The following is a 25,970-nucleotide window of genomic DNA, read 5'->3' as shown; positions in this document are numbered from 1 at the left end:
GCGTTTGAAACAAGGACATGTCCGAATTGAATATATTTGGAATTGGGTGAAGCCCCGCACAGCGAAACCTGTGGGGTTGGAAGTCCAGTGATCCGGAGCAGCAGACCAACCCACGATGCCATCGTCCGAAGGTAAGCGCGAGCGAGGAAGAGGCTGGTAGATGGAGCGCTCCATCTACCGAGGGTCTCTACGCGATGGAACGCTTCCAGACGCCCATGCTGCTCTCGGTAGATGAGAACTCGCCGGCCGTGTCCGAGTCGGAATCCGAGTCGGAGATGAAGGCCGACCCCGGCTCGAAGAAGCGCAAGCTGGACAAGAAGGGCAAGACCAAGGCGGCCAAAAAGAGCCGCGTCATGGACAGTGACGACGAGAAGCCCCGCAAGAAGAACGCCTTTGTTGAAGAGGAAGCGTCCGAGAGCGATGACGACGGGAAGGAGATCGACTCGTCCGAAGAAGAGGACGTCGAAGAAGACAACACGTACGTCAACGACGGCTTCGTCGTCGGCGACGACGACGAGAGCGATGAAGACGAAGGCCGGGGCCATCGCAAGCGCAAGAAGAAGAAGGACAAGAAGCGCTCGCGCTTGCGCCAAGGCCGGGACGACGACGACCTGGACGACGACGACATTGATCTCATTCAAGAAAACTTGGGTATCAAGAAGAACCGCGACCGCTCCTACAGCGACGGCGGCGACTTTGACTCGGATGGCTCGGCCAAGAAGGCGTCCAAGAAGGTGAAGAAGAAGGCCGAGAAGATCAACGCCGACATGTCCAAAGACATGTTTGGTGCGTCAGATGACGATGAAGATGCTGCGCCGGTGCGCAAGGGCGACGGTTACGGCGACGAGGCCGAGTACGACAGTGATGATGGCTTCATCGTGTCGGAAGATGAAGACGGCAACGGGCGTCAAAAGACGGGCCACCGCCCCGTGAAGAAGCCGCGCCAGTCGATGGAGATCGCTCAAGGTCCGTCTTTGTACCAGCTCGATGAAGCCGAGGAGCTCTTCGGTGACGCCGAGGCCTTCTTGGAGGCAACGCGTGGCCACATTACGCAAGAGTCGGCCGAGAAGGACAAGCGTGCAATCTTGATCGACAAGTACGAGCCCAGTGTCTTGAAGGAATTCCACATGACGGCCAACGACGCGGCTGTCCGCGAGCGCGACGAGCCCGAGCGCTACATCCAGATGTTTGCGCAGCGGCGGTTCCCGGACCCCGAAGAGCGTGCAGAGGAAGCCGAGTGGATGGTCGACAGTGTCTTGAAGAAGCTCGAGGCCAAGTACACGGGCCAGCGCGGTGTGCGCGGCAACCTTGTGACTGCGATCGACAACGTCCTCCGCTTCTACCATGAAGACAAGCTGGAGCCGGCGTTCGTTCAGCGCTACTGCAAGGAGTACTGGAAGACCGCGGGGCTTCACAGCGAGCATTTGTATCTTATCCAAGACCTCGACATCAAGTACGACAAGCTCCAGCGGAAGCGTGCGGCGCTGCAGGTCGGCATGCAAAACGCCGTCGACGCGAGCGAGGCGCGCGAGAGCACGGCCGTGCGCAAGTGCTACCAGCATGTCGTGCGCAGCCCGGAAGAGAAGCACTTGGCCGATCTCTCACTCGCGTTTTCGACGCTGGACGTGCGCGAGAAGAGCAATGCGGCTGGCCTCAAGCGCCCCGGTCGACGGACATTTTACAACGTGTGCGTCAAGGCTGGCCTCAAGGGCCTCGCCGCGCAGTTCACGATGAGCGCGACTGTTCTCGGTGGCGTCTTGGCGGGCATCTTGACGGACGGCGAAGGCCAAGTCGAAACGCCGACCGCCAGTCTCGGTGACATTTGCATGACGTACCTCTCGAACGAATTTCCGACGATTCCGGACGTCCTCAAGGGCGCACGCCACGTCGCGGCGTACCAAGTCGCGTCCGACCCGAACGTGCGCCAGCGCATGCGCGACCTCTTCCATCGCTTCGCCTCGCTCACGACGGTCACGACCAAGAAGGGCGTCGAGGAAATCGACGAGTTTCACTACTGCCACGGTCTCCAGTACCTCGAAGGCATGGCGGCGCTGGACGTTTTTGGAACGGATTTGTACATGCGGGTCGAGAAGGCCGAGAAAGAAGGGTTTGTGACGGCGCACGTCTCGGTGGACCACCTCGTCTTGATTGAGAGCCTCGAGCAGATCTACCTCGCGCCGGGCGACAGCAGCGAATGGCAGAGCCACCGCCGTGACATTCTCGCTGAGGCTGTCGTGGCATTCTTGATCCCGTCGCTTCAGGAAGAGCTGCGCCAGGAGTGGCGGCTCTCGGCGCAAGACGTTGTGCTGCGTCGGTGCGGCGACGCCATGCGGAAGCGCGTCATGGTCCGGCCATTCGAAGCTCACGAAGGCGAGGACCCGCGCCTCATCGGTATTTACGTCGACGACGAAGATCCGGAGGCCGTTGCCTACATCGTCGCGCTCGACGAGAACGGAGAGCTCGTCGACAAGGTTCAGGGCCGGTGCTTGACGGCAACGTGCCTCGAGTCGCTCCAGACTGTACTCACGACGTTCTTGGAAGAGCACACGCGCACGTCGGCAGTTGTTATCAACACGAGCGGCGGTCTAAAGTGCATGGACATGGGCGAGCTCGTCGACTCGGTTCGCAACAAGATTCATCGTGCCGATGCCAGCGAACCGCGCGAGTACCTCCACGTGACGTTCCTCAAGGACGACGTCGCCCGCATGTACAGCAAGTCGAAGCGCGCCGAGGCCGAGTTCCCGGAAGAGTCGACGGGCATGCGTGCTGCGATCGGGCTCGCGCGCTATTTGCGCAACCCGCTCGCGGAGCTCAGCTCCATGTGGGGCTTTGTCGCGCAGAACGAGCCAGGTCGTGGCCGTGAGCTTTTGTACCTCAACGTCGATTTGTTCCAGAGCCACGTCAACAAGGACCTCCTCGTGAAAGAGTACGAGCGCATCTTTACCCAGACCGTCAACAAGGTCGGCGTCGACATCAACTACGTGGCCAACTATGCGCACGCGTCGTACGTGCTGCAGTTCGTCTCGGGTCTCGGGCCGATCAAGGCCTTGGCGCTCATTGAGAAGATCAAGGCAGCGGGGTACCTCGAGAAGCGCCAGGATTTACTCAAGATGGTGTCGGGCGCTGTCGTGTACCGCAACTGCGCGGGTTTTGTCCGCATCCGCGAGCGTGACGCGCTCAAGGAGTCACCGCTCAACTCACTCGACGACACACGCATCCACCCCGAGAGCTACTACATGGCGGTCAAGATGTGCGGTGACGCCAACAACAACACGACGATGGATTTGTACGACCCGGATCAGTACTCGTACGCGGTCGAAGACACGATGTTCCAGTCGGCAACTGCGATCAAGAATGCCAGCGCCAAGCGCCCGGCAAGCACGTCGAAGAAGAGTGAACGGCTCTCGGACGTCGAGATCCAGGACTCGCTGGCGGACCTCGACTTGCCCGCGTATGCCAACCGACTCGAGCTGCAGCAGAAGGGCCCGAAGCTCTTGACGCTCGAGCACATCAAGCGCGAGCTGCGGTACCCGTACTTTGACCCGCGTGACAAGTACAAGGACCCGGTGCAGCTGGACCTCTTCTACCTCCTTCACAACGAGACGCGCGAGACGCTCCGCATTGGTATGGTCGTGCCGTGCCGCCTTATCAAGATGGCAGGTGATCAGATGGTCGTTGTTTCGCTCCACTCCAACATCAAGGCGCAGCTCAAGAAGGAGCATTTGCCCGACTACATGACGGAGCGCGGCAATGAGTACTTGCGCATCAACGGGTTCCCGCGCGGCATGCAAGTGAACGCCAAGATCATGGACTTTGTCCAGGACTACAACCGGTACCACTTGAGTCTCGCCTGCGACCAGCGGTCGATCGTCATGATGACGGAAGAGATCTTCAACCGCGGGTCGTTCCCGCGCGCCGTGAACGTCGACAAGATTATCAAGGACAGTCAGCACCGGTACGACTTGCTCGTGAACGAGCTGCCCCGCCCCGAGGAGGAAAAGTCATACGACAACACGCGCATTCAGAAAAAGTCCCAGCGCAAGCGCCGCCAGATCATCCACCCCGTGTTCCACAACGTCAACATGAAGCAAGCGATCGCCAAGCTCAAGACGCTCCCGGTCGGTGATGTGGTGCTTCGCCCCGCGCGCGAGAACGTCGACCACTTGACGCTGACGTGGAAGGTCCTGGACGGCGTGTACCGCCACTTTGACGTGCTCGAGAAGGACAAGCCGTCCGAAGGCCGCCTCGGTGCCAAGCTCATCGTCAAGGACGAGACGTTCGAGTCGATTGACGAGATGATTGCGCGGCTCATTGACCCAATGAACACGCTCGTTGACGAGATTGTGCACCACAAGAACTACCGCAACGAAGACGCGCACGACATTGGCGAGGCGCTCCTTGCCGAGAAAAAGGCCGACCCGAAGCGCATCCCATATGCGATCCACCCGTTCAAGGAGTACCCGGGCTGCTTCTCCGTGACGTTTGTCGCGCGCACGACGGCGCGGACGTGGAACATGGAGGTCCGTGCCAACGGTTTCCGGTTCTTTGGCTCGGTCAACTCGTCGGTCCAGCCATCTCTGGCGCACGCGCTTGCGTTTTTCAAGAAGACGGCGCTCGCGCCGCCAAAGTCCAAGCCGCGCACGAGCAACTACGCGTCGGGTTCGGGTAGCCGTACCGCCGAGCCGTCGCGCCCGTCGAGCTACAGCAGCAGTGGCCGCTCGGGCGAGCCCGCGCCGCGCACGTCGAGCTACAGCAGCGGGCATCACAGCTCGCACGGTGCGAGCAGCTACCAGCCGCACGGAGGTAACAGCGGCGGTCCACGGTACGCCGACTATGGCCGCCCGCCGCCGCCGGCGCACCACCAGGCGCCGCCCCACCACCACCATGCCGGCGCACCGTACCAAGAGCGCCGGTACTAGGAACAGTTGTAGTTGATGACTCGTTTTCGACGCCTTGCGACATCATATATGGTGCCTACTCGTGTACGACGACTGATGTTACATGTGCAGCAGCGCGGGCGAGACATGCGCCGCCGAGAGCCGCTCGGACGCGTCAAAGACATCGCCGCACGTCGCACACCTACATGTCGCCAGCCTTCAGCCTCGATTGCCATGCAGCGCCCGTACACAAAGGTCGGGTCGGTGGCGACCGCCGTCTGGAGGCAGTAGTAGCAGTACTGGTGGCCGCACGACGTTATGTACGGCGTCTACGCGCATATTAGAAGAGACGGCAACCGACATGAAGGGACCTTGGCCGGCGTGGCATTGCAGAGGGCGCAGGGCCCGACGCCGCTGGCTTGACCATCGCTGGCACTGGCATCCGGGCCGAGAAGCTGCTTGCCGCGCTGCTTGAGCCAGAGGCCGGCGCGCTGCCAGTTGATGAGCGGCAGTGCAAAGTAGCAAAACTCGACAAAGCCGTCCCAGACCAGCTGCCGGTTCATGTACTCGAACGTGATGGCGCGCGGCGCGACCGAGCGCGTGAGCGGCGCCTACGTACCATGATGAGGCTGTTGCTGTGGACGCGAAGTGCGTACGAGCTTCATGCCCACGAGGCGCTCGGGCACGCTGCGATACTCGCCTTGCTTCCAGAACGCGAGGTGGTTCGCGAGCTTCAAGATCGCCGCGACTGTGCTCATGCGGTGCACGAGGTTCAAAAAGTGCTGGTACTGGTCCTAGTAGAATGGTGCCGTCGTGGTGTCGTGCAAGTGCGCGCACCTCGGCCTCGGTCGACCGGTCTTCGCGCCAGCGGTAGCTCAAGAGCGCGCGATGGATGCGGTTCCATGCATACGGCAGACCCACCGAGAGGAGGAAAAGCGGCAGTGTCTTCTTCCACGTCAAGCACTCTTTTTCGAACTGGAGGTTCTGGAGCTTCATGCCGGGCGTCGGCTGCACAGATAGATGCTCGGGCGCCAGCGGTTGAATGCGTACATACCTGGTGCATGCCCACCGAGAGCGCAAAGAGCATCGCGTACGTGACGCCGTCGATCTCGGGCTGGTACTTCTCCATCAAGCCGGGCTGGAAGAGCGCAAACATGCTCTTGATCGGGTGCTTCATGAGCGCGAGGATCTCCGAGTCGAGGACGAGCGAGTCCCACTTGTTCACGCGCAAGTTGGCGCTCGCATGCGTCGGCGCGAGGCTCGGCGCCCGCGCGAGCACGCCCCGGAGCCGCGCGAGCTCGGCGACGCTGCCGTCGGCCCACATTCGATTGCTTCCGACCTCCTCATCCGGACTCCGCGATCGTATCCGGATGACTGTCCTGACGATGTTGCTTTCTCATCAGTCGCATCGTGATTGTCCTAGCCATGGGGGTTCTAGCATAAACTCCACTGGCCCACGCTACATGAGCGGCATAATGAGCGCTACGACGCGTGCTCCAAAGCTGCTCGCACCGTCAGGCCTTAGCAGCTCTGCCATCCGTGGTTTTTGGCAGCTGCGAGCGCCCGAGAAGAACGCCACGAGCAAAGAAGCTACTAGCACTTGCCCGATCTGCCGTAGCCACGCTCGTACATTTCTTGAAGTCGAGTCCAATGGCCAGGCCGCGTGAGAGCGTCGTCCAACGGTCGAGTACCGAGTCATAGTCAATGCAGGTTGAATGCTCCTGCCTCTGTCGACCGTCGCCGTGCTGGTGACCAAGCCGAGAACAAGCCGCATCGCTTGGCCACGCGCCGTCCTCTTCCCTATCACCTCTTTGCGTGTCGTGGGCGCAATTCGCCAAACCAAGTCGTGTCCAACGATTCACCTCGAGAGTTCAACAAAATTTGTTGAACAACTGCCAGCTGGTCACATACTGGATACGGCAATCGCCGGCGGCGCCATGACCAAAGGCGCATTTCCCATTTTGCGTCGCGATGGCCAAGAAGTTTCTCTGCTGCACGATCACGGCCATGAAGGTCCACCAGGTCTTCATGTCCATCTTCGGCCTCCTCAACACGGTCGCCGCCGTCTGGCTCATCGCCAACGACGACTACCCGTTCAAAACGTCCGGCGAGATCCGCGCCTCGATCGCGCGCGTCGTATTGCACTGCTACCAGATCGTGCTCAGCCACTGCCTCCTCATGGCCGCGGCCTTTGGCGCGCGTCTGCCTCTCGAGTGGTTTGGCCTCCTCACGGGCTTTGTCGGCTCGGGCTTCTACCTCATCTTCCTCGGCTTCCTCACGCTCAGCCTCGACACGGTCTTTGGCCTCGTCGTCGGCATCCTCACGATCGTCTATGGCGTCGGCTCGATCATTTACGGCTACTCGACCAAGAAGGAGATGCTCGAGAGCGGCACGTCGTACCGCAACCTCACGCTCGACTAGAGCTCGACCCTTGTAATCCATTCCTTTTTGTTTGACCAAAGATGGTGTGTCGAGACAAAGCCACGTACACAGTGCACCTCGCTGGTGCGTGCGGCAGTCGCCTCCACGGGCCGCTCGAGAACGTTGTCGGTCGCATCGTCCGAGACGAGTGGCCGGCCGTGCATCGTTCATGCTCGCTGGCGTCGTAGTCGTTGCTTCATGCATGTGCCAAGACGCGCAAAAGGCTGCTAAGATAGATCAACCAAGTACATATTGAGGATTAGGCGCAAGCGATGGGCGCTTGCTCGGTCGACGCGCTTGGCACGACTTGGATCTCGAGGGATACCGGCTGCGTCGCTCCGGCAATGAACTGGGCCATGCCCTCGAACGCTTCGTTCGCATGGTCCGAGTTCCTAAGCACCATTGGGTACACGTGGCAGAGCGTCGGGTGGTAGATCTCATGCACGGGGACTTTAGCGCTCTTGGCCGAGTCGACCATGGCCGCGATCTCGTCGGCGAGGATCTCCCCGCCACCATACACCACCTGTGCACCTAGCGTGAGGTCGAGAGATGCGATGTCGGCGGCCTACCATGATGGGGGCGAGGCCCTCCATCGACTGCAAGCCGGGCGACGCCTTCTCAATGTTGTCTTCCGTCACGTACGCGGCCCGCGCCGTGAGTGCGCCCGACCTACGTGCTGCCGATCGCATCGTCGCATGGGGTACATGGGTTCTTACTTGGCAATGTAGTCGGTCGTCTCGTTGCGCTCGTACGACGTGTGCGACATGGTGAGGTCGACCCACGGCGAGAGGAGGATACCGCCCGCGGCTTGCGGCAGGCCGAGGCGCACGATGGCTTGCAAGAGCGAGAGCGCGAGGTTGCCGCCGGCCGAGTCGCCCATGACAATGATGTTGGTGTAGTTTTGGGCCAGCAGCCACTCGTACGCCTGCGTAAATACTTGATGATATGCAGGCGACAGGACGTCGTACCGCGAGGGCTTGGTGCTGCTGGTGCGGGAACTGCCGCTCGGGCGCGAGGTCGTACTCGAGGCTAAAGACGCGGGCCGCCACGTCCTGCGTGTTGAGCGCGGTGATGAGCGGCTTGATGAGGTCGTTCGACTGCGTCGCGGCCGAGCCCGCGGCAAACGCGCCGCCGTGGATGTACAAGATGGTTGCGTGTGATTTCATGTGGTCGTGCATGACGGGCTGTCCGTACCAAAGTCCTACAAGTCCAAGCATGAGGCTGCTGCTCAAGCGCATGTGCGTACCCTTGACACGCGGCGTCGCGACAATGTGAAAAGGCCTAGTCGCAACGACATGAGAAAGATGCATTGGCGATCGCATGGCCTGTACTTGTAGAGAAGACGCTGGAGTACGCCGTAGAGGTTGAAGAGGCGGCGGAACACCGGAATCTGCGTCGACGTGCAGAGGCGCATGATGTGGAAGAGCACCGCTTGGGCGAACGACTGCTGTGTGTGGGCGCGGCGCTGGAAGAAGACGACGAACGGTGCGATCCAGCAGTCGAGAAGGAGCTTGGAGGTTGCCACGAGGTGCATCTCGTCGTCGATTCAGAAATGACCGCTCGACCTTCGAATTTTGTGGCCAGCGTCCTTCGAAAGGTGCACTTTCTGCCCTATCGTCTTCGATGGCGGAAGCTCGTGCGAGTTGCTTGGCCCAGCTTCAACGTACGGCACGTGACGCAACAGCGTCAGTGACTAACTTGGGTCGCAGCGACGTGACTGGTGGTGGTGGCAGCAGTATAATCGCGCACGTCGCCCGTCGGATACCGCAGTGTAGAACGGCGGTCGCTCGAGCTGCGGGCTGGACGCTGCGGTACCGTAGGTGCGGCGTGCCAAACGTTGAAGGCAATGGCGTGCGCCGCCGAGGATTCATAAAGGCACCTGGTCGCAATTGACTGACGCAGGCGGGATGTGCCCATGTAACGACAGAGAACAGCGAGGATGGTGGTGGCATCGACTCGTTGCATCTTTGGGCGAGGCCTTTACGGCGACAGGCGCAGTACATGTACTAGCGCGAGAATGAGCTGCGGGTGTTGGGAAGCGGTATCGTTTTAAGAGACGATGACGCGCCAAACTCGACGACCCATCTCGGTCAACCAAGCGAAGCAGCAGCAGTGCTGTCGACGCTGTCGATTCGATACGTGGGCCCTCGTCGGTAGCACACGCGCGCTGATCGTTGAGCATTGCACGCTTGCTCGAGACGACCACGACAGTCCCGCACGCCGAATCGCCTCCTTGGCTCGCATGTCGATCGTGGTCTCGAGGTCGAGGATGCATCATAAACTAGTTGTCTTGGAGGTATTCTGGTAGTCTAAGACAGCCAGAATACCTCCCACCAAAGGGGGGAAGCTCTGTGGGGGGTGACCCGCTCACATGGGCGTCGCGCTTTTCGGTGGCGAGAATGGCCACACGTGTCTTGAGCTGCCACGTCATTCTTGGCCGTGTTGGTTGGATCTGTGCCACGTGGCGGACAATGTTGTCGCGATGCAAGGCTGCCACGTGTTATATGTGTTTCGCTATGATATACATACAGCAAGGTAAAAGGAAAAGCGGAGATTGGTGGCATGGTCAGTATTTCGAGAACCACGAGCATGCGTGTGCTCCAGATCATGGCGATGGCCGTCGTGGCGGCAGCCGTCACCGCGCACCAAGTCTCCATCGTGCCATCTACTGCGCCGTCCACTGCGCCGTCCACTGCGCCGACGCAGACGTGCGACCTGACCGTCGACGGCGTCTGCGCGCCCGCGCCGCCGCTCTTCGAGCCCACGTCCGAGTGGCAGGAAATCCTGCCCAACCAAGCCATTCCAGGCGTACGTCAGCGCTCTATGGGCCTTATCTCTTACGACATGAATAGGGTCTCCACGTGCGCATCAATCTGGCGACGGGCAAGAAGGAAGCCAAGCTGCTCTCGAAAGACGACGACGACGACAGTGATGCGACGCCGGCCAACGTGCCCACACCCAAGGTTGCTGCCAGCAAGCTCACAGCTGTTGCCAGCAAACCCACGGGCCAAGAAGCGGCGTCTGACGTCGTCGCCGCACCCGAGACGAAGGAGGAGCACCGCATTAGTGATTCGCTCTACAATGTGCTCGCGGGGCTGCCCGAGCCGCCCGTCCTCGACGGCATCAACATCCACGAGGCGCACGCACACCTCTCGAAAGAGGCGTTTGCAGCATATGTTGAGAAGCTCTGGAAGGCGCGTCAAGCCGAGCTGAAAGAGGCGTCCGAGGCGATCCGGAACGAAGCCCAGTACATGCAGACGCTCATCGATGCGCTCTTGGCGCCAACAACGCCGACCGACGATGTCCTCGACGCGCTCACTCAGCTCGAGTGGGAAGTTCAGGACCTCGACAAGGCCCGCGACTTCAACACGCTCGGCGGTCTCGCCGTGACGGTCCAGTTCCTCAACGCAACCGATCTCGACGTGCGCGCGCAGGCCATGTGGGTGGTTGGCAGCGCGGTCAAGCACTTTGAAGAGGCCCAGACGTGGGCGCTTCAGGCTGGCGCGGTCCCGCATCTCTTGGAGTCGCTCGCCATGCCCCTGCAGGACAAGGCGGTCGTCGCCATGCAGCGCAAGGCCCTCTACGCCCTCTCGGCGCTTATTCAAGGCAACGCCAAGTGCCAAGCCGTGTTCCTGTCACAAGATGGGATTCGTATTTTGAACGCACTCGCTGCCAACACGGAGGCGCCGTTGCAGCTGCGACTCAAGGCGGTACTGGTGCTGCACCACCTCCTCGCCGAGCACGCGGCCGACCCGTCGCGGGCCGCCGACATCCACGCGGCCATCCACGCCAGCGACATCTACTGCGCAGCGACCGCAGCGCTGCTGACGGACCCGACGCTCACGCCCCAGGTCGGGCTCCAGGTGATGGAGGCGCTTGCGCAAGCGCTCATGTCGCCGCCGTCGTCGTGCACGGCCGCCATCACAACCCCTACCGTCGCCGCCCGCGTCGAGGCGCTCGACACGGCATGGCGCACAGACCCGTCGCTGGACGCGGCTCTGCAGGAGGACGCAACGACCGTCGCCGTCACGCTCCTCGACTACATTCGGGCGCTCACGCAGTGAAGAAGGATCGATATTAAAATAATAAACTACAACTAATAGTGTGCACCCCGCTGGCTAGTTGGTGTACTTGGACACGAGTTCCCAAACCTCAAAGTTGACTATGTCAAAGTCCGAGCGGTGGGCCAAGCACCTATATCGCATACTGCGTGAGCGCGACGACGCTGCAAGCATGGCGGCGCACCGGTTCTCAAAGGTGAGGCTGTGCGCACTCGTGCCCCGCGAGAGGTCGCTGTTGACAGCCCACGCAAACCCGCCGCTGCGCAAACGACGTCAACGACGAAGCAATGAGAGAGGTATATGTACCCGCCGCCCATGGCCATCATCGACTCGTTGCTGAACATGATCATGGCGTTCGTGCCCTTCCACGCAAAGTGCTCAAAGGACGGGTAGCACGTAAAAAGGAAGCATTCGCCCGTGCCATAGTACGACGTCGACGGGCTCCACGGCATGGACGCAAACGCGCCAAAGACATCGCCGTCGCTGGTCTCGACGACCACGATCGTCGGCCGCTTGCCGCGGACGTTGCGATAAAGCGTCCCGAGGCTGGCGCCATGCTGCGCCAGGCTAGACAGAGATGAGTGCGATGCCATGGTAAGCCGCGTCGCACCTGTAGGCAATCTTCCAGTCGTAGCCGCGGTGGCGCGCCGGAAGGCATGCTTCGAGCTACACAAGTGGTTGCATCGAGCCGGTGGAGGAGGATAGGACGCACATACCCTCGGAACGAGGTACTTTGTGTAGCTTGGGTGCGACAGGATGTCGTGAGGAGTCGCGAGGAGCAGCTTGGGGAGCGAGGTTGGATCCACGAGATGGCACTTGCACGGTACCGGCTCGTGCGCGGGCTCCTTGATCGTCGGCGACACGGGTCGCTTCTCGTCGTCGGTCGGGTCTTCCTGGTTGCTCGACGGGTGTTTCGCCGCGTGCTCTGGGATCGCAATCATGGCCTGGCTCGAGCTCCTACCGCGTCCGTCAGCTCTTCTCTTCCGATGACAGCATCGTACCGGCGGGATGCATCGTTGGGCAAGAACTCGTGGAGCGCTTTCGACGGAAGGCTCTGGCTGCGCGCGCGAATGCGCTGGCGGATCTTGAGCACTTGGCCTTGGTAGATCGCGTGGCCGCCAAGAAGGTGGTTGGACTGGCGCAGGTCAAACTCGCGCAGGCCGTGTCTATGTCAAGGCAACAGCGATGAGCGCCTCGTCCGCCGTAGCATCGCGTACTTGATGGCGATGCCCATGAGCGTGTCGCCTTCCTGGACCACGTACGTCGACTTGGCCGGCGCCACGTCGGCGCTCTCGTGGTGCTGGTTGTTGCTGCTGACCGTGTTGCTGTCGTCCTGCGTCTGGTCCATGCTGCGGCCTTTCTCGAAATGAAACGTTGCGCAGTAGCATCGTCATCAAGATGGACAGCGCATTTCTATTTTCGAATCCCGAAATTCGAAGTTTTTTGAAAAATACACCAATCACAACGCGGAACGTGGGGCGCCGTGTCCCACAACGCACTGCGATTGGCCACTTTTACAGTTGTGGTATTGATTGCAGCGTTGTGCGCACCTGCGTCGGATCGTCCCAGGAAGCAGCGACCAAGCTCAAGTTGTACCTAGGTACAGCCTCCTTGGAGAGATCCAGCGTTTTCATGCAGCCTCTCGTCGTCCGGAGGAGGACGGTCGCCAGCGTAAAGGATGCTGCGAAGAAGCGGATCGGACTTCCACCCGCATCGCCATTGCGCGCAAGGTTGAAGAGAACCCAAGTTCTTTTTCCCATGGATTTCGCGCGTTTTTCGCAGTTGGGCCCTCTCGTGAAGCCACTTTGCATCATGCGACTTACCGTGTACGAGATGACGGCAACAGCATCATGGACATCCATGTACTCATCGTACAGGCTGGACCATGTATATGGCCCTAGATTCGTGACGCTGAGACGCATGGATGACGGCGCTTCTTGATCCGAGACGCAAGATAACGGTGCGAACTGCGCGTCGACTGCGTTGATAGCGATGATGACTGCACGCAAGCTCCGCGCCTAAACTGAGCGATTCGTTCGGGTGTTTACGACTGCGACGAAGTCGTGTGTGCCAGATCGACGCCATTTGTGGTTGAAGTGTGTCGGATTAGATCATAACTAATCCAACGACGCAGGTCGTATGTTCTATCTACGATCTAAGATTTCTAAGATCTTAGGCTTGCTCAATACGAAATTGATGGGGTAGTGGGCGTGAACGGCGGCGCTACGGCTATACAATATTGCGATGTGAAGGCTGGAAGGCTTCCTTGGGAGTGATGGGAGCGGGTCATCTCGGGTGTTGACCAGTTGGAAGAGACGTACGACTACCATAGTGCTGAAGATGGAGCTTGGTGCAAGAGCCTGCGTGTGGTCATTACGGTCTTATCTTGGTCGTCGTCGTACGTGGTTGTGTTGCGAGTGGTGGTATGCCGGATCGGTATCATTGATGGTCGCATCCGAGTTCACGGACACGTCCGGATACTGTAGAACTTTATACGCAGCGAAGATATTGGGTCTGAGAGGATCCGCGAGATCGCGTTTGTGTGGTGTTCGTGCGCCTTTGGGTCCCTCTGAAAACGCATACTTTATGGGCTTGTGCAGAACGCAATCAACGGCCGCAAAATCCGACGTGGAGAAGGCCATTTCGAAGTTTCAGCGACAGGTGGCAGGATGAGCAGGTATGGCAGCAGCTACGGCGGCGGCGGCGGCGGCGGCGACTTCAACAGGGGACGGGGAGGCGGCTACGGCGGCGGCGGCGGCATGGGCGGCCGCGGTGGCTACGGCCGTGACATGGGCCGACGAGCCGAGCCCGGCGTCGGCGGCGGCGCCGAGCACCTTGCCCGCATCCACGGCACAGAAGAAGACCGCGTCAACTGCCCGTTCTACTTCAAGATTGGCGCCTGCCGGCACGGCGACCGATGCTCGCGCCTTCACAACAAGCCCGTATTTAGCCAAACGATCCTGGTCAAGCACATGTACCAGAACCCGCTCTCGGTCATCATTGCGGCCAACGGCGACCCGTCGCAATTGGACCAGAAGACTGTCGACGAAGACTTCGAAGACTTCTTTGAAGAAGTCTACGAAGAGCTGTGCAAGTTTGGCAAGGTCGACGAACTCAACGTGTGCGACAATCTGGGCGACCACCTTGTCGGCAACGTGTACGCCAAGTTTGACGACGAAGAGTGCGCCGCTGCGGCGCAGAAGGCGCTCTACGGTCGCTTCTACGGTGGCCGCCCGCTCATTTGCGAGTTTTCGCCCGTCACAGACTTTCGCGAAGCGCGCTGTCGTCAGTTTGATGAGGGCACGTGCAACCGCGGCGGCTACTGCAACTTTATGCACATCAAGATGGTGTCGCATGCCATGATGATCGAGCTCGAGCGCCATTACAACATAAAGAAGGACGACAATGAAGAGAAGGGCCGCAGCAGGAGCAAAAGCCGCAGTCGTAGCCGTCGGCGCCGAAGAAGTCGCAGCCGCAGTAGATCATCCAAGCGCCGTCGCAGTCCTGAACCGCATCGACGCGACTAGACTGGGCCATCCATTGGCTTCATCATGAGTCTGTCGCTCGACCATTCACCTCCATCCTGCGCGCACTTCCTCACTTACGCCTGGCCGGAGACTTCGGCATCAAACAGGAAAGCGATCGGCTCATACTATAAAATATAAAGTTAACAGGGCTTCCATCGACTCGTCGCCGTCGTGCAAGCAGCACGAACACCGACGCCGCGTCGACTTCAACAGGGACAGGGACACAGGTGCTCCACGTCGTTACTGCCGCAGCTCCTGACTCCTCCCTGGCCTTCCTGCCCGTACCAGAGACCCAAGTTCTACGAGGCCTGCACTGCGGTCTTCGCGACGGAGTCCGTGGCCATGAGATGGCATGGTGTGGATCCACATCCTGGAACCAGGCGCCATGGGCCTTGACACTAGCAGGCGCATAGGCCCGCGCGGGCTTAACTATAATAGATAAGATTTAAATTCCGCAGCCATTCATTGGCCCGTTGCCCTTGAAGATTCACTGTCGCGCCGTTTTCCCAGCAAAGATTGGGACAAACCTGTGTTTTGAACCTTTGCGACCAGCAGCTAAAAACACGCACCTCAAGGGGATTCTTGTGGTACCTGGTCATCCCGTCCCGCATGTGCCTGGACGTGATGCCAGCTTTACGTACATGGCACCATTCTCGTAGGCTTATTCATTGGTCTTTCAGCTGACGCGATGTGAGTGAGAACGTTCAACTCGCCCGGACCGCACCGGTTCGAGCTCTACAAGCCAGCACCAGCACCCTGAGGACGACCGGCAAAGACTGACATATATCTACTAGAGTATCTACTTTGCTGTAGCGAAACGACCTCTTCTCTATATATTCGGCGAGCTATCGTGAAAAGGATGCGTCCGAAAATGCAAACGAATGAAGAGCAACTTCAACGTTGAACGCTGCTCTATGCAACTCCACGCTGGACGCTCGCGCGCAACTGCCGTTCATGGTCGCGCCACACGCTGCACCACTACTCTTCGTCGACGTCGTGGTTGGCAGCGATACCGAACAGTGCGCTGCAAGCAAGGAGCCCGTCCGTGGCGCTCGTCCTGCCCGACGAGGACGCGTACAAGGCAAAAGTTGGGTGTTTTCAAAATGTGACGGCCCGACGTAGCAAAAAAACGCTGGGACGTTTGTCCCTGTCCCACGAATCAAATTCCTCGACGTCCTTGGCCGTGGCTTTTCATTTCCAAAGAAGCAACCAGCCAGCATGGGCAAGAAGACGACCTCCAAGCATGCGCGCAACGGGTACGACTCGGACGACGGCAGCATGAGCTTTGGCGGGTCGGTCGCGTCCAACGACACGGACCGCTCCTTGGACGTCGATGAGAACGACGGCGAGCTCACGCAAGAAGAAGCGCTCCACGCCCACATGGAAGAACTCCTCGAGAAGCGGTACGAGCATGGAATCCCGCCGTGCGTTGGATGCGACCATGTGCATACTGTAGAACGACGACGCGTGTCTCGGCCTTGAAGAAGATTGAGGCGCTGCTCGCGCAATGTGTTCCGCTCGAGCTGCTCCAGGACAAGTACGTCGTCCGATCCATCGCCAAATAAGTTCTCATGCATGGATGTAGCGTTGACACGCTCCAAACCAACGTCTTGCACATCTTGCGCCGCCCGTCGCCGGCGGAAGGCGTGCTTGGCGCGCAGATCCTCGCGCTCATGGCCCTCATCCTTGGCGCCAACGAAGACAGCTACTACAACCAGATCAAGGGCCCATTGCATTTGCTCGTCAAGTCCGAGACGCAAGCCAGCGACGTGCGTGCCATGGTACATTGCATATCCACGCATCATATTCATCTAACGGTGTGGATTTGTAGGCGCTGCAAGCGCTTGGCACAGTCTGCTTCATCTGCAGCAGCGACCAGGAAGACACCCACGCCGTCCTCTCATCGTGCACCGCTTTCTTTGGCAACGCGTCAAACGCGCTCGCCGTCGCCGCCCTTGACACGTGGGGCTGTCTCGCTTCGACACTGCCAAGTGCGACCTTGGTCGACGACTCGTTCCTTGCCCCGTATGTGCCTTGATCGTCGTCAAGCATTATCGTCATCTCACAGGGATGTGTAGGAACCTCGAGGTCTTTCTGCAGCTTCTCGAGCACACGGATGTCGACGTGCGGTCGGCGGCTGGCGAGAACATTGCGCTCTTTTTCGAAGCGCTCGCGACGGCCCACGTCGAGTACGTGGACCGCGACGTGATTGCGGCCAAGCTCCTCCTGCTGAGCAAGGACTCGAGCAAGAAGACGAGCAAGCGCGACCGGAAGGAGCAGCGCACGGTCTTCCGCGACGTGTACAAGACGGTGGCCGACGACGTCTCGCCGTCCGTGACCTTTTCGTTCCAGAACGAAATGCTCCGGTTCCAGGACTGGTGCACGCTCAAGCAGTACAGTACGCTCAAGAAATGGCTCCACGTCGGGTTCCAAGAGCACCTCAAGTACAACAACACGGTCCGCGGGCTCCTCGACCTCCCGCTAACGTCCGAAGAGCAGCCGCGCGTCGAGAAGCGGGACACGCTCTCCAAGAACTCGCACACGCGCAAGCACCAGAGCGCTGCGCTCAAGGACCAGCGGGCAGCGCGCATGAACCAGAAGAACCTCTTCCTCGCCGACTACTAGCAGCAGGATGCGTGTATCATCTATCTATTAACGTAAGACGCTTGCATACAAACAAGGTTGTTGCCGCGATGGCTACAGGCGCTTTTGAAGAAGGTACGTCACGTCCTGGGCGGTGCCAGAGAAGGTCGAGGCTGCGTGCTCCCGCCCATCGCAGGTCTCCCAGCGCACAGGTGGGGGCGACCGAAGTGCAGGAGCCTTGTTGGACCAACGGCGTCGCGTGATCTCGAGAAGCACGAAACACATGAGCAGCATGAGCGCGATCGCAGGCGATGGGGCAATGCGGCTTGTCTCGATGGAGGGCAGGGCTTCGCGCGGAGCAGCGTACTGTGCCATCGGGTACGTCACCGTGGCCGCTGGCTCGAGGGAGCACGACCAGATCGCGCTTCGCATCGGCGGTCGCATCTCGAGCTCGCAGACGTCATGACGCTGGACGACACGGACCAAGTACGACGTCGCCTCGTGATGGAGCGTCGGGAGATGGAGCAACGACTCGAAGTACGTCCCGTGGGCCTGCGTCGGCACGCGGTCTTCCAGGACGCAGGAGCGCCCATCGTCCTTGCATGCATAGACCATCGTCATCCTCGCTCGTCGGTCCATCATAGGTCCATGCCCATGGACGAGGTGATGGGTCGTCCTCGCGTCGGTCGTCGGCCACGCCCGCATCACACCAAATCTTCAGCAGCCAAAGCAGCGCTTATGATTGGCCCGTTTAAACTGTTTTTAGCCAATCCGATCATTTGGTTTCAAACAAGAAGCCAGAATTTGCGCGCCAAATGGCTGCCGTGGGACCCTTCCCACCTTGCTTGCTCTCATATGTATACGCAGGGATATGCTCCTGCTCCCCCCGCGGGCATTGCCGCAGGCAGCGAGTATCGGCCGCAGACGTTGTCGCTTGCCACTTCCGGATGAAGATCACGGCGGAAGTCGCTGGCGATTTAACGCGTCTTTTTGGCTCTCGCCGATATCCATATTTTAATAAAATTAGCGACTCTTAAATTTTATAATTGACCGATTGTATGCGGCGGGGGAGCTATTCAAAGAGACAGGTCCGGGGTGGCGAGAGGGGCGACGACAATGCGCGCGGATTGGCTGAAAAGATAGAAACGCCCTTTGCCATGCGCTGTGATTGGTCGATTTTCAAAGGACAGTACCGAATTGGAAGAAGCGGGTTAAACGAAGAAGGGGGTTATCGTTTTTCACAACCAGTTCATTGCGATGACCACTGCGCCGACGATGGAAGGCAAGGCCAAGTCGCGCCGGGGCCGCGCGGCCGACGGCGCCGGGAAGGGCAACCTCACGGTCGAGCAGAAGCGACGCATCTGTGAGAAGCACCGGACGACGCCCAAGATCACACAGAAGGACCTCTGCCGATGGGCCATGCTCGAGTTCCAGCTGGCGAAAGCGCCGACGCAGCCGACCATGAGCAACATCCTCAAGCACGAGCACCTCTTCCGCGAGAGCGTCGGTGGCGCCGCCTTTGATACCTCGCGCAAGACGATCCGCCCGACCAAGTTCAACCACTTTGACCAAGCGCTCGCCAACTGGGTGCTCGAGCGCCACAACAAGGTCAACTTGACGGGCGACGCGATCAAGGAAAAGGGCCGCGAGCTCAGCACGCAGATGGGCCTCGAGGGCAAGCTCGCGTTCTCAAACGGCTGGCTCAGCTCGTTCAAGCAGCGCCACGGCTTCAAGAAGCTGGGCATTCCCAAGTCGGTGGGCAGCACGTCGATTGCAACAATGAACGCGCTCATGGACACGAGCCCGGCGGCGCTCATTCCGCAAGTGATGGACTTTAAGCTCCCGGACGACCTCACCTCGATGCACATCAAGGAGCTCACGCAGCATTATGCGCTCAAGGATATCTTTACGATGGACGAAACCGGGCTCTTCTTTCGCATCTCGCCGCATGCGTTTGCCGACCACGACAACCTCGAAGTGCACTTTGCGAACGAGTCAAAGCTCACGGTCGCGCTCACGTCCAACGCCGACGGCAGCGAGATGCTCGAGCCCTTCATCATTGGCGAGGTCTTTCCCCCGAAAGACTGGCGGTCGCAGAGCGCGGAGAAGCTCGGCTTCAACTACTGCCACAACGCCAAGTCCAAGATGACGGTGCTCATCTTCCAGCAGTGGCTCCGCGACCTCAACGCGCGCATGCAGTTTGCGCAGCGCAGCATCCTCCTCCTCATCGACAATGCACCGTCGCACATCTCGGTCGGCCTCGAGCTCTCGAACGTCCGCCTCATTGTGTTTCCGCACACGATGGGCACCAAGGCGCAGCCGATGCACTGCGGCATCACGACCGCCTTCAAGTGCCGGTACCGCATGAAGCACCTCGCGCATGCGATCGATCGCAACGAAGAAGGCGCGCCCGACATTTACCGTGTCACGCAGCTCCAAGCGATGCAGTGGATCTCGGAAGCGTGGCGTGAAGTGCCCAAGGACGTGGTCGTCAACTGCTGGCGCAAGGCCAACTTTGTCGCTGCGTACCACGGCGAGCCCGTCACGAACGTCGAAGTGCTCGAAAAGTCGACCGAAGACGACCTCTGGAGCATGCTCTACTGCCTCCAGCTGGGCGGCGTCATCAACATCAAGGAGCTCCTCAACTCGCGCGGTGAAAACGACGTGCACAAGCAGCTCAACGAAGAGTTCTTTGACGAACCGCGCGAGTGCATGGAAGAGTTCAAGGCCCTCGACATGCCGACGGTCGCGAGCGTCACGGCCGAAGTCGCTGACGACGGCGGCGAGGCCATGCCGACGCTGCAAGAGCACCTCGATGCGTTCCGCACGGTCATTCGGTGCCTCGAGACGACCGCGATCGAGCAGGACGAAGCCCAGACGTTGGCCGAGGTGCTCCACTTTCTCAAGAAGAAGCAGCTCGGGCTGCGCCTCAGCCGCGCGTCGACGACAACGTTTACGTTATAAGTAGTTTTGGCCACTCGGCTCGTGTGGTAGTAAATACATATATGATGCTCATCTCCTCCCACACCGTCCGTCGAACCAAAGACAAAGTGAGCGTGAAGAGATACACTTATCAGAAGACTGCTACGACGGCGGCGGGGTCTCGGTCGACGACGGTGCTTTCGACGATGGCTCGAGCGGTGGCGCGCCGCCAGCGACAATGACGAGGCTTCGAAGAAACCGGTAGCAAAAGAGACAGAGCACGCGGACACCGACGAGCCCCAGGCACACGACGGCAGCGTAGACAGCCCACACGTCAAGCATGACGACCTTGTGCCACGGCAAGAGCAGGTCGACGGTCGTCAAGTGGGCGTGGCCAAACTGAAGGGTCGACTCGATGATCGTGAGCACGCGGTCAATGCCGCCGGCCTCCTTGAGCGCCGCGCCAACGCGCACGGCCGCGGCCGCGTACGAGGCGTTCTGGATGAGCTCGTGCGCCTTGTGCCGGACCTCATCTGGCGTAAAGTGCGTCTTGTCGAGGACCAAGCCCGCGCCGGCGTCGACGACCCGCGCGGCCACGTCGGGCTGGTCAACGACAAACGGAAGGCAGAGCACGGGCTTGCCAAACACGAGCGCTTCTTGCGCCGAGACCATGCCGCAGTGCGAGATCACTACAAGGACTTCAAGATACGACATCTAATGAGCGTACGGCATACCTAATTTGACGGCGGGATGCGCGAGCACCTTAAGGTGGGGAAACCCCGAGCCGAGCACCTTGATGCGGAACGACGGGGGCAAAGTGGAGGGCAGCACGTGGCGCTGGTCGTTCGGAAGCGTCCAGAGTACGTTGTACGCCGCACCGTCCTTCGAGAGACCTTGGACGATCGCGTTCGCTTGCCACGGGTCAATGTACGAGAGGCTGCCAAAGCTAATGTAGATAACGTCGTCCGACGCCATCCACTGGCTCACGAGCGGTGGCAACGTCGACGCCGCGTCGCTGAGGCTCTCCAGCGGCAAGAGTGGCCCGACCATCTCGATGAGCGGCGAGAGCGGTCGGGCGTACTCGAGGCCAAAGGCCGTGTTGACAAGGATCCGGGCGCCCTTGAAGATGTCGTGCTGCGACCGGTACGGCGCCAAATCGAGCTCCCAACGCGCCTTGTTGACCTATATACTGTCGTCAGTCCAAGTCTTTCTGAGCGAAAAAGTGACCTGCATGAAGGGCGGCGTGAGCGCGACCGAGAGGAGCCGTGGGAAGAGCAAGTTCATGCACCGGTTCCAGAGCGACATGTGAATCGAAAAGCCCGTGCCCCACGCCGGTACATACGACGGCGTCCCGCCCATGTCGAAGAGAATCGACGGCGAGTTGACAAGGTACGGTAGCTGCAACTTGTGCACGAGGTCGTGCCCGCCGATGGTGGCAATGTCGAGGATGACGAGGTCCGGGCGCGACGCCGAAATACTCGGGTACAGCGCATCGTACATGGGCTGCGCTGTCGGGACGTAAATGTCGTTGAACATGTTGAGGATGCCCCGGAACGTGGACGCATCGCGCGTGATGGCTTGGAGCTTTTCCCGCAACGTGTCGGCTGAAATCGGAAATGGGCCGGCGGATACGAAGGTCGCGCCCGTGCGCTGGACCCACTCCTTGCCCGAGTCGTGCGTCGCAAAGCTCACGTTGTAGCCGCGGCGAACCATTTCGTCGGCGACGCGCAAGAGAGGTGTCGCGTGGCCACGGATCGCGAGCGAGATGAAGAGCACATGCTTTTGCTTGAGATCGTCGAGAGGCGAGAAGGCCGGGCTGCGCTCGAGGCCGCCGCCGTTCAGATCAAAGGTGACGCCCGGCGGGATCGGCGCCAAGGCCCGCGCCGTGGCCAGCATGCAGGCCCACCACACCAGAAGCAGTGACAGCGCCATGCTTGTTTCGGAAACGATGGTAGTGCTCAAACCGCCACTTCTGATTGGGCAAAAACCACACGATTTTCGGATTGGTCGACGCAGACACGATCCATTAATCGCTGCACGCGCCAAAGTGCAAAGTGCTCGAAGAACGAGGAAGCTTGCTACTCGTACTAGCGCTATACGCACTTGAGGAGATGGTGCTTCCAGGCTCTGGGTCTGCCGTCCACCGTACATTATTATCGAGGGCGACCGTGGCCAATATGGACCGGGGCCGCGCAAAGCGGATCGCGACAGTCCACACTTCTCCGTCACTTTGACAGCATGAAACGTGTCGAGGTAGTAGACCAATATGTCAGCACCTTTGTGGACAGACTAGCGACAGTGGTGTCAAGTCCGAATGCCTCCCGCGCGCGTGGCCAGCATCGATGGTTCGAGTCTGCCGATATACACCTCGATAACGCCTAAGGTTGCGTCCAACGTGCGGTCGCAGAAGTGTGTTAATTTAAGAGGACGGCCTATTTCTAGCGCAGTAGTTATCGGTGGATGGACGCACTGGTCCATGGGCAGTGGAGCGAGCAAGACGTCGTCGGTGATTGCAGCGCCGACCGACATCAAATCTCGCAGTACCCCACGGCTCCTCTCCGTCAATGTCAGCGACGACCACATGCAGCGGGCCAACAGCACGTCGCTCAAGAGCCCCAAGGTGACCAGCCGCAGTCCGAGTGGCGCCAAGACACCGCTGCACCACAAGTCGCCGACGGCAAAAGTTTGTTCACACTACTGATCTCAAGGTGTAATCCTTTGGCCAGGAGAAAAAGGACAGCGGCGACGACGAGTACGCCAACGAAGACTTCGAACCCGACACATCCGGTGACGCCCAATCTCAGTTCCATCGATTTCTCATACTGTGTATGTCTTAGACGACCCCACAGCTTTTCCGTGGAAGCGCGGCGAGCTCCTTGGCACAGGCAGCTTTGGCTCGGTGCACACTGGGCTCTATCGCTACGATATGCATTGAAAGGGTGGTAGGTCTACCTGGCGCGGAACGAGTACACTGGGGACCTCATGGCCGTCAAAGAGATCATGTACGACGACGACTCGGCCGACGAGGTCATCGCGATTCAGCAAGAAGTGCTCGTGTTACGCTGCCTGCACCATCCCAATATCGTCAAGTACATGGGGAGCGAGTACGACGAGGCTGCGCGGACTCTCTACATCTTTACGGTTGGTCCTTTGGCGCTAATCGGAGACGTGCGCACTCTCTAGTTCGCATAGGAGTGGGTCCCCGGGGGTAGCCTCGAAGACAACACCAAGACGTTTGGGTGCTCGGAGCCTGTGGCGCAAACGTACGTTTACCAAATCCTCCTCGGCATTGCGTACTTGCACTCGAAGAACGTTGTGCACTACGACATCAAGGTAGACTCTACCGAGTTGGAGATGCAAGATTGGACAGGTTGTCTTCGATGCGTAGCCGAGCAATATTCTGATCGACCAGCACGGGGGCGTCAAGCTGGCCGACTTTGGCGCTTCGCGCTTGCTCAACGCAAGCTCGGTCGCCCAAGGCAAGTCGCTGCGGGGCACGCCCTACTACATGGCGCCCGAGGTCGTCAAGCAAGCCGGCACCAGCGTCAAAGTCGACATTTGGAGCCTTGGGTGCTCGCTGGTCAAGATGCTCACGGGCGTCCCGCTGTGGAAAAGCATGAAGTTTCAGAGCCAAATCGCGCTCTTCTTCCACATTGCCAACCTCACGGCGCCCCCGGAGCTGCCCGCCTCCATTTCGCCCGTCGCCAAGTCGTTCATCACTGCGTGCTTGCAGGTACACGCCACTGTAGTTCGATTCCGTTCAAAGGGACAAATAGGTGGCGCCCGAGGCGCGACCGTCGGCCGAAACGCTGCTCAAGCACCCGTTCATTCAGCACCGACACTTCAACCAAGCCCCGACCCACGCCATTTTGCACGTAGATTCTTCTGCAGGTTTTATTCGTGAATCGACCATGTTCGGATGTAGGAGAACTTGAAGGGCCGCGCCACAACGGCGGGCACGTCCATGGGGCCGTCGCGACCGCATGGTTGCGGAGACGCGCCGCCGCGGACCGCTGTCCCGCTCTTCCACCCGAGTCTTCACTATGATGCATTTGCCATGCACGAAGTCAAGACGCCGTCCCACGACCAAACCAAGGTCCAACAAGGTCCTGCACCGCTGTGCGTCCGCGCGTCCTAATGTCTGAATGTGACTTGTAGAGCCCATGCACGAACCGAGCGCAAGCAAGCGCATGGAGGACGAGAGCGAAGAGGAAGATGAAGAAAAAGGCGCGATGCCGATGACCACATCGAGTAGCGAGTCGGTGTTGCCGTCGCTGACGCCACCGAAGTCGGCGTCAAAGAAGAAGAAGAACTCGGACCCGACCGTGGCCTCGATGAAGGCCACATCGGCGCACACGCGGAGCACATCGTTGGCGTCATCCAAAGACCTCAATGCCAACGCGGGCAACCGGCGCCACTCGCACGATTTGGGTGCAGGCTCCGACGTTGTCATGCCGCGCCTCACTGCCAAGGACGACCATCACCCGCCAGTTGTATCGTCGCCGCCCAAGAAGAAGCTCTATGACGAGACGCCCATCTTGTCGGACGTGGCCAAGCGCGAGCGCGACGCTGTCCTCGAGCGCGAGGTAGCCCCAAAATCTGCACCTACAAGTGACCGTACATATAATAGGCCCAGAAACGTAAGCTCAAGGAAGAGCAAGCGCGGCAGTGGCGCGAAGAGCAAGAGGCGTACCGGCGGTCGCTTGCGCCGGGCTAATACTGCCAAAGGCAAACTCATCCAACAGCGTTTTGGACCAAGTGCAAAGTGGGTCGCATGCGACGTCTTGGGTGTACTGTGGGATATGGTGTTCATGGCTTGTCCGTATCCTCCTGGCCTTTTCCGCCCCAACGACAGTGTCGAGGGCGGCAGCCGGCAATTGCATCGTCGTTGCCGTCACGTTCGTCGATAGAGAGGCAGTAGTCGTCATCTAGTTAGTCGATACGTCGGCGTTAGTCGTCGTCGCCTCCATGTCGTCGTCTCGTCGGGAAAGGCGGTGCGCCATCGGCAAGTTCATCCCCGGGGTTCTTTTTCGATCGCGGCTAAAAATAGACGGACCATTCGTTTAAAATATGATTGTGTACTTGATATTTGTATGTATTTTTATTGACAACCAATGGTGGCCTGCGATTGGTCCGTATAGAAAACCCAAGAGGTTTGGGATCCGGCAGATTTTAACCACCAGTACGGGGCCAAAGACAAGGCGATCTTCACAGAGTCCAATTAGCATGGCGTCCAAGGTGACTGCGGGCCCGACCGTGCTCGTCGCCGTCCTCAGCATCATCGGCCTCGCCGGCTTCGTCGCGTACGAGTACATGAAGGCGGCCGACGACGAATCCAAGAAGAAGACCAAGTCCCGCTCCATCACGATGGTCAAGGCCGCGACGACGCCCAAGCTGCAGGCCAACTCGCCGCGCAAGGCGCAGTCGCCCATGGCGTCGCCCACGCGCACTGCTGTTCCGCCGCCGCCACCACCGCCCATTACATCGCCCAAGCCAGCGTCGCGCAAGTCGTCGATTGTGCAAGAAGATAGTACCCACGTCGCTTCGCCCAAGGTGGCATCGCCCAAGGTCACCTCGCC

At 59.8% G+C, this 25,970-nt stretch overlaps 12 protein-coding genes across 13 annotated transcripts; 7 read left to right on the top strand and 5 right to left on the bottom strand.

The window, feature by feature from the left end:
• The first annotated feature begins 47 nt into the window (after positions 1–47).
• SDRG_04163 (hypothetical protein) lies at positions 48–4,988 on the top strand. Its single transcript, XM_008609825.1, has 2 exons — positions 48–131; positions 232–4,988. Exons 1-2 carry the CDS (start codon positions 116–118, stop codon positions 4,917–4,919), a joined length of 4,704 nt encoding a protein of 1,567 aa, XP_008608047.1. The 5' UTR covers positions 48–115; the 3' UTR covers positions 4,920–4,988.
• On the bottom strand, positions 4,916–6,451 carry SDRG_04162 (hypothetical protein). The gene is made up of 6 exons (XM_008609824.1): positions 5,932–6,451; positions 5,715–5,885; positions 5,534–5,671; positions 5,249–5,488; positions 5,127–5,206; positions 4,916–5,079 (listed from the first exon to the last, which is right to left on the bottom strand). The coding sequence occupies exons 1-6, from the start codon at positions 6,199–6,201 to the stop codon at positions 4,998–5,000; spliced, it is 981 nt and encodes a 326-aa protein (XP_008608046.1). The 5' UTR covers positions 6,202–6,451; the 3' UTR covers positions 4,916–4,997.
• Positions 6,452–6,848: 397 nt separating this feature from the next.
• SDRG_04161 (hypothetical protein) lies at positions 6,849–7,298 on the top strand (the record flags this gene model as incomplete). Its single annotated transcript, XM_008609823.1, has 1 exon — positions 6,849–7,298. One exon carries the CDS (start codon positions 6,849–6,851, stop codon positions 7,296–7,298), a length of 450 nt encoding a protein of 149 aa, XP_008608045.1.
• A 255-nt stretch (positions 7,299–7,553) lies between these two features.
• On the bottom strand, positions 7,554–8,832 carry SDRG_04160 (hypothetical protein; the record flags this gene model as incomplete). The annotated part of the gene is made up of 6 exons (XM_008609822.1): positions 7,554–7,821; positions 7,868–7,967; positions 8,015–8,223; positions 8,267–8,499; positions 8,545–8,579; positions 8,630–8,832. The coding sequence occupies 6 exons, from the start codon at positions 8,830–8,832 to the stop codon at positions 7,558–7,560; spliced, it is 1,044 nt and encodes a 347-aa protein (XP_008608044.1). The 3' UTR covers positions 7,554–7,557.
• A 1,028-nt stretch (positions 8,833–9,860) lies between these two features.
• Positions 9,861–11,362, top strand: SDRG_04159 (hypothetical protein; the record flags this gene model as incomplete). The annotated part of the gene is made up of 2 exons (XM_008609821.1): positions 9,861–10,106; positions 10,151–11,362. The coding sequence occupies 2 exons, from the start codon at positions 9,861–9,863 to the stop codon at positions 11,360–11,362; spliced, it is 1,458 nt and encodes a 485-aa protein (XP_008608043.1).
• SDRG_04158 lies at positions 11,357–12,731 on the bottom strand. Of its 2 annotated transcripts, XM_008609820.1 has the most exons (8): positions 12,577–12,731; positions 12,361–12,525; positions 12,187–12,316; positions 12,076–12,141; positions 11,970–12,025; positions 11,666–11,926; positions 11,544–11,618; positions 11,357–11,492 (listed from the first exon to the last, which is right to left on the bottom strand). In XM_008609820.1, the coding sequence occupies exons 1-8, from the start codon at positions 12,705–12,707 to the stop codon at positions 11,417–11,419; spliced, it is 960 nt and encodes a 319-aa protein (XP_008608042.1). In that variant the 5' UTR covers positions 12,708–12,731; the 3' UTR covers positions 11,357–11,416. The 2 variants fall into 2 exon arrangements, with proteins under 2 accessions (XP_008608042.1, XP_008608041.1); XM_008609819.1 differs by having other exon boundaries at positions 12,076–12,316.
• A 1,175-nt stretch (positions 12,732–13,906) lies between these two features.
• On the top strand, positions 13,907–15,168 carry SDRG_04157 (hypothetical protein). The gene has a single exon (XM_008609818.1). The coding sequence runs from the start codon at positions 14,029–14,031 to the stop codon at positions 14,884–14,886; it is 858 nt and encodes a 285-aa protein (XP_008608040.1). The 5' UTR covers positions 13,907–14,028; the 3' UTR covers positions 14,887–15,168.
• Positions 15,169–16,104: 936 nt separating this feature from the next.
• Positions 16,105–17,511, top strand: SDRG_04156 (hypothetical protein; the record flags this gene model as incomplete). The annotated part of the gene is made up of 5 exons (XM_008609817.1): positions 16,105–16,289; positions 16,343–16,423; positions 16,472–16,667; positions 16,718–16,911; positions 16,965–17,511. 5 exons carry the CDS (start codon positions 16,105–16,107, stop codon positions 17,509–17,511), a joined length of 1,203 nt encoding a protein of 400 aa, XP_008608039.1.
• On the bottom strand, positions 17,495–18,217 carry SDRG_04155 (hypothetical protein). Its single transcript, XM_008609816.1, has one exon. It carries the CDS (start codon positions 18,172–18,174, stop codon positions 17,584–17,586), a length of 591 nt encoding a protein of 196 aa, XP_008608038.1. The 5' UTR covers positions 18,175–18,217; the 3' UTR covers positions 17,495–17,583.
• A 2,192-nt stretch (positions 18,218–20,409) lies between these two features.
• Positions 20,410–22,358, bottom strand: SDRG_04154 (hypothetical protein). Its single transcript, XM_008609815.1, has 3 exons — positions 21,619–22,358; positions 21,126–21,573; positions 20,410–21,080 (listed from the first exon to the last, which is right to left on the bottom strand). Exons 1-3 carry the CDS (start codon positions 22,321–22,323, stop codon positions 20,554–20,556), a joined length of 1,680 nt encoding a protein of 559 aa, XP_008608037.1. The 5' UTR covers positions 22,324–22,358; the 3' UTR covers positions 20,410–20,553.
• Positions 22,359–22,846: 488 nt separating this feature from the next.
• SDRG_04153 (STE/STE11 protein kinase) lies at positions 22,847–25,156 on the top strand. Its single transcript, XM_008609814.1, has 10 exons — positions 22,847–23,074; positions 23,118–23,178; positions 23,229–23,290; positions 23,338–23,532; positions 23,584–23,724; positions 23,780–24,124; positions 24,168–24,266; positions 24,317–24,497; positions 24,550–24,977; positions 25,022–25,156. The coding sequence occupies exons 1-10, from the start codon at positions 22,868–22,870 to the stop codon at positions 25,106–25,108; spliced, it is 1,806 nt and encodes a 601-aa protein (XP_008608036.1). The 5' UTR covers positions 22,847–22,867; the 3' UTR covers positions 25,109–25,156.
• Positions 25,157–25,590: 434 nt separating this feature from the next.
• SDRG_04152 (hypothetical protein) lies at positions 25,591–25,922 on the top strand (the record flags this gene model as incomplete). The annotated part of the gene is made up of 2 exons (XM_008609813.1): positions 25,591–25,826; positions 25,919–25,922. The coding sequence occupies exons 1-2, from the start codon at positions 25,618–25,620 to the stop codon at positions 25,920–25,922; spliced, it is 213 nt and encodes a 70-aa protein (XP_008608035.1). The 5' UTR covers positions 25,591–25,617.
• Positions 25,923–25,970: the final 48 nt, after the last annotated feature.

This window comes from Saprolegnia diclina (genome assembly GCF_000281045.1).
Source record: "Saprolegnia diclina VS20 unplaced genomic scaffold supercont1.10, whole genome shotgun sequence".
In the NCBI taxonomy this organism is placed as follows: Eukaryota; Oomycota; class Saprolegniomycetes; order Saprolegniales; family Saprolegniaceae; genus Saprolegnia; species Saprolegnia diclina.
The sequence above is the reverse complement of the archived record's forward strand: the minus strand, read 5'-3'. Positions and strand labels throughout refer to the sequence as shown.

Bases quoted from the DNA above. Each gene is read 5' to 3' on its own strand.
- SDRG_04158 (XM_008609819.1), bottom strand. From the start codon at position 12,707: ATGGACCAGACGCAGGACGACAGCAACACGGTCAGCAGCAACAACCAG. The intron at 12,026-12,075 runs GTATGTGCGTCC...CCACTTGTGTAG, and splicing joins CAAAGTACCTCGTTCCGAGG to CTCGAAGCATGCCTTCCGGC. The intron at 11,619-11,665 runs GTACATATACCT...TCGTTTGCGCAG, and splicing joins ATGATGGCCATGGGCGGCGG to CGGCGGGTTTGCGTGGGCTG.
- SDRG_04157 (XM_008609818.1), top strand. From the start codon at position 14,029: ATGAGCAGGTATGGCAGCAGCTACGGCGGCGGCGGCGGCGGCGGCGAC.
- SDRG_04155 (XM_008609816.1), bottom strand. From the start codon at position 18,174: ATGCGGGCGTGGCCGACGACCGACGCGAGGACGACCCATCACCTCGTC.
- SDRG_04153 (XM_008609814.1), top strand. From the start codon at position 22,868: ATGGGCAGTGGAGCGAGCAAGACGTCGTCGGTGATTGCAGCGCCGACC. The intron at 23,725-23,779 runs GTAGACTCTACC...TTCGATGCGTAG, and splicing joins TTGTGCACTACGACATCAAG to CCGAGCAATATTCTGATCGA. The intron at 24,125-24,167 runs GTACACGCCACT...AGGGACAAATAG, and splicing joins TCATCACTGCGTGCTTGCAG to GTGGCGCCCGAGGCGCGACC.
- SDRG_04162 (XM_008609824.1), bottom strand. From the start codon at position 6,201: ATGTGGGCCGACGGCAGCGTCGCCGAGCTCGCGCGGCTCCGGGGCGTG. The intron at 5,886-5,931 runs GTATGTACGCAT...CTATCTGTGCAG, and splicing joins TCTCGGTGGGCATGCACCAG to CCGACGCCCGGCATGAAGCT. The intron at 5,080-5,126 runs GTACGGGCGCTG...GGCGACATGTAG, and splicing joins GCCACCGACCCGACCTTTGT to GTGTGCGACGTGCGGCGATG.
- SDRG_04154 (XM_008609815.1), bottom strand. From the start codon at position 22,323: ATGGCGCTGTCACTGCTTCTGGTGTGGTGGGCCTGCATGCTGGCCACG. The intron at 21,574-21,618 runs GTCACTTTTTCG...GACAGTATATAG, and splicing joins TCACGCCGCCCTTCATGCAG to GTCAACAAGGCGCGTTGGGA. The intron at 21,081-21,125 runs GTATGCCGTACG...AAGTCCTTGTAG, and splicing joins GCATCCCGCCGTCAAATTAG to TGATCTCGCACTGCGGCATG.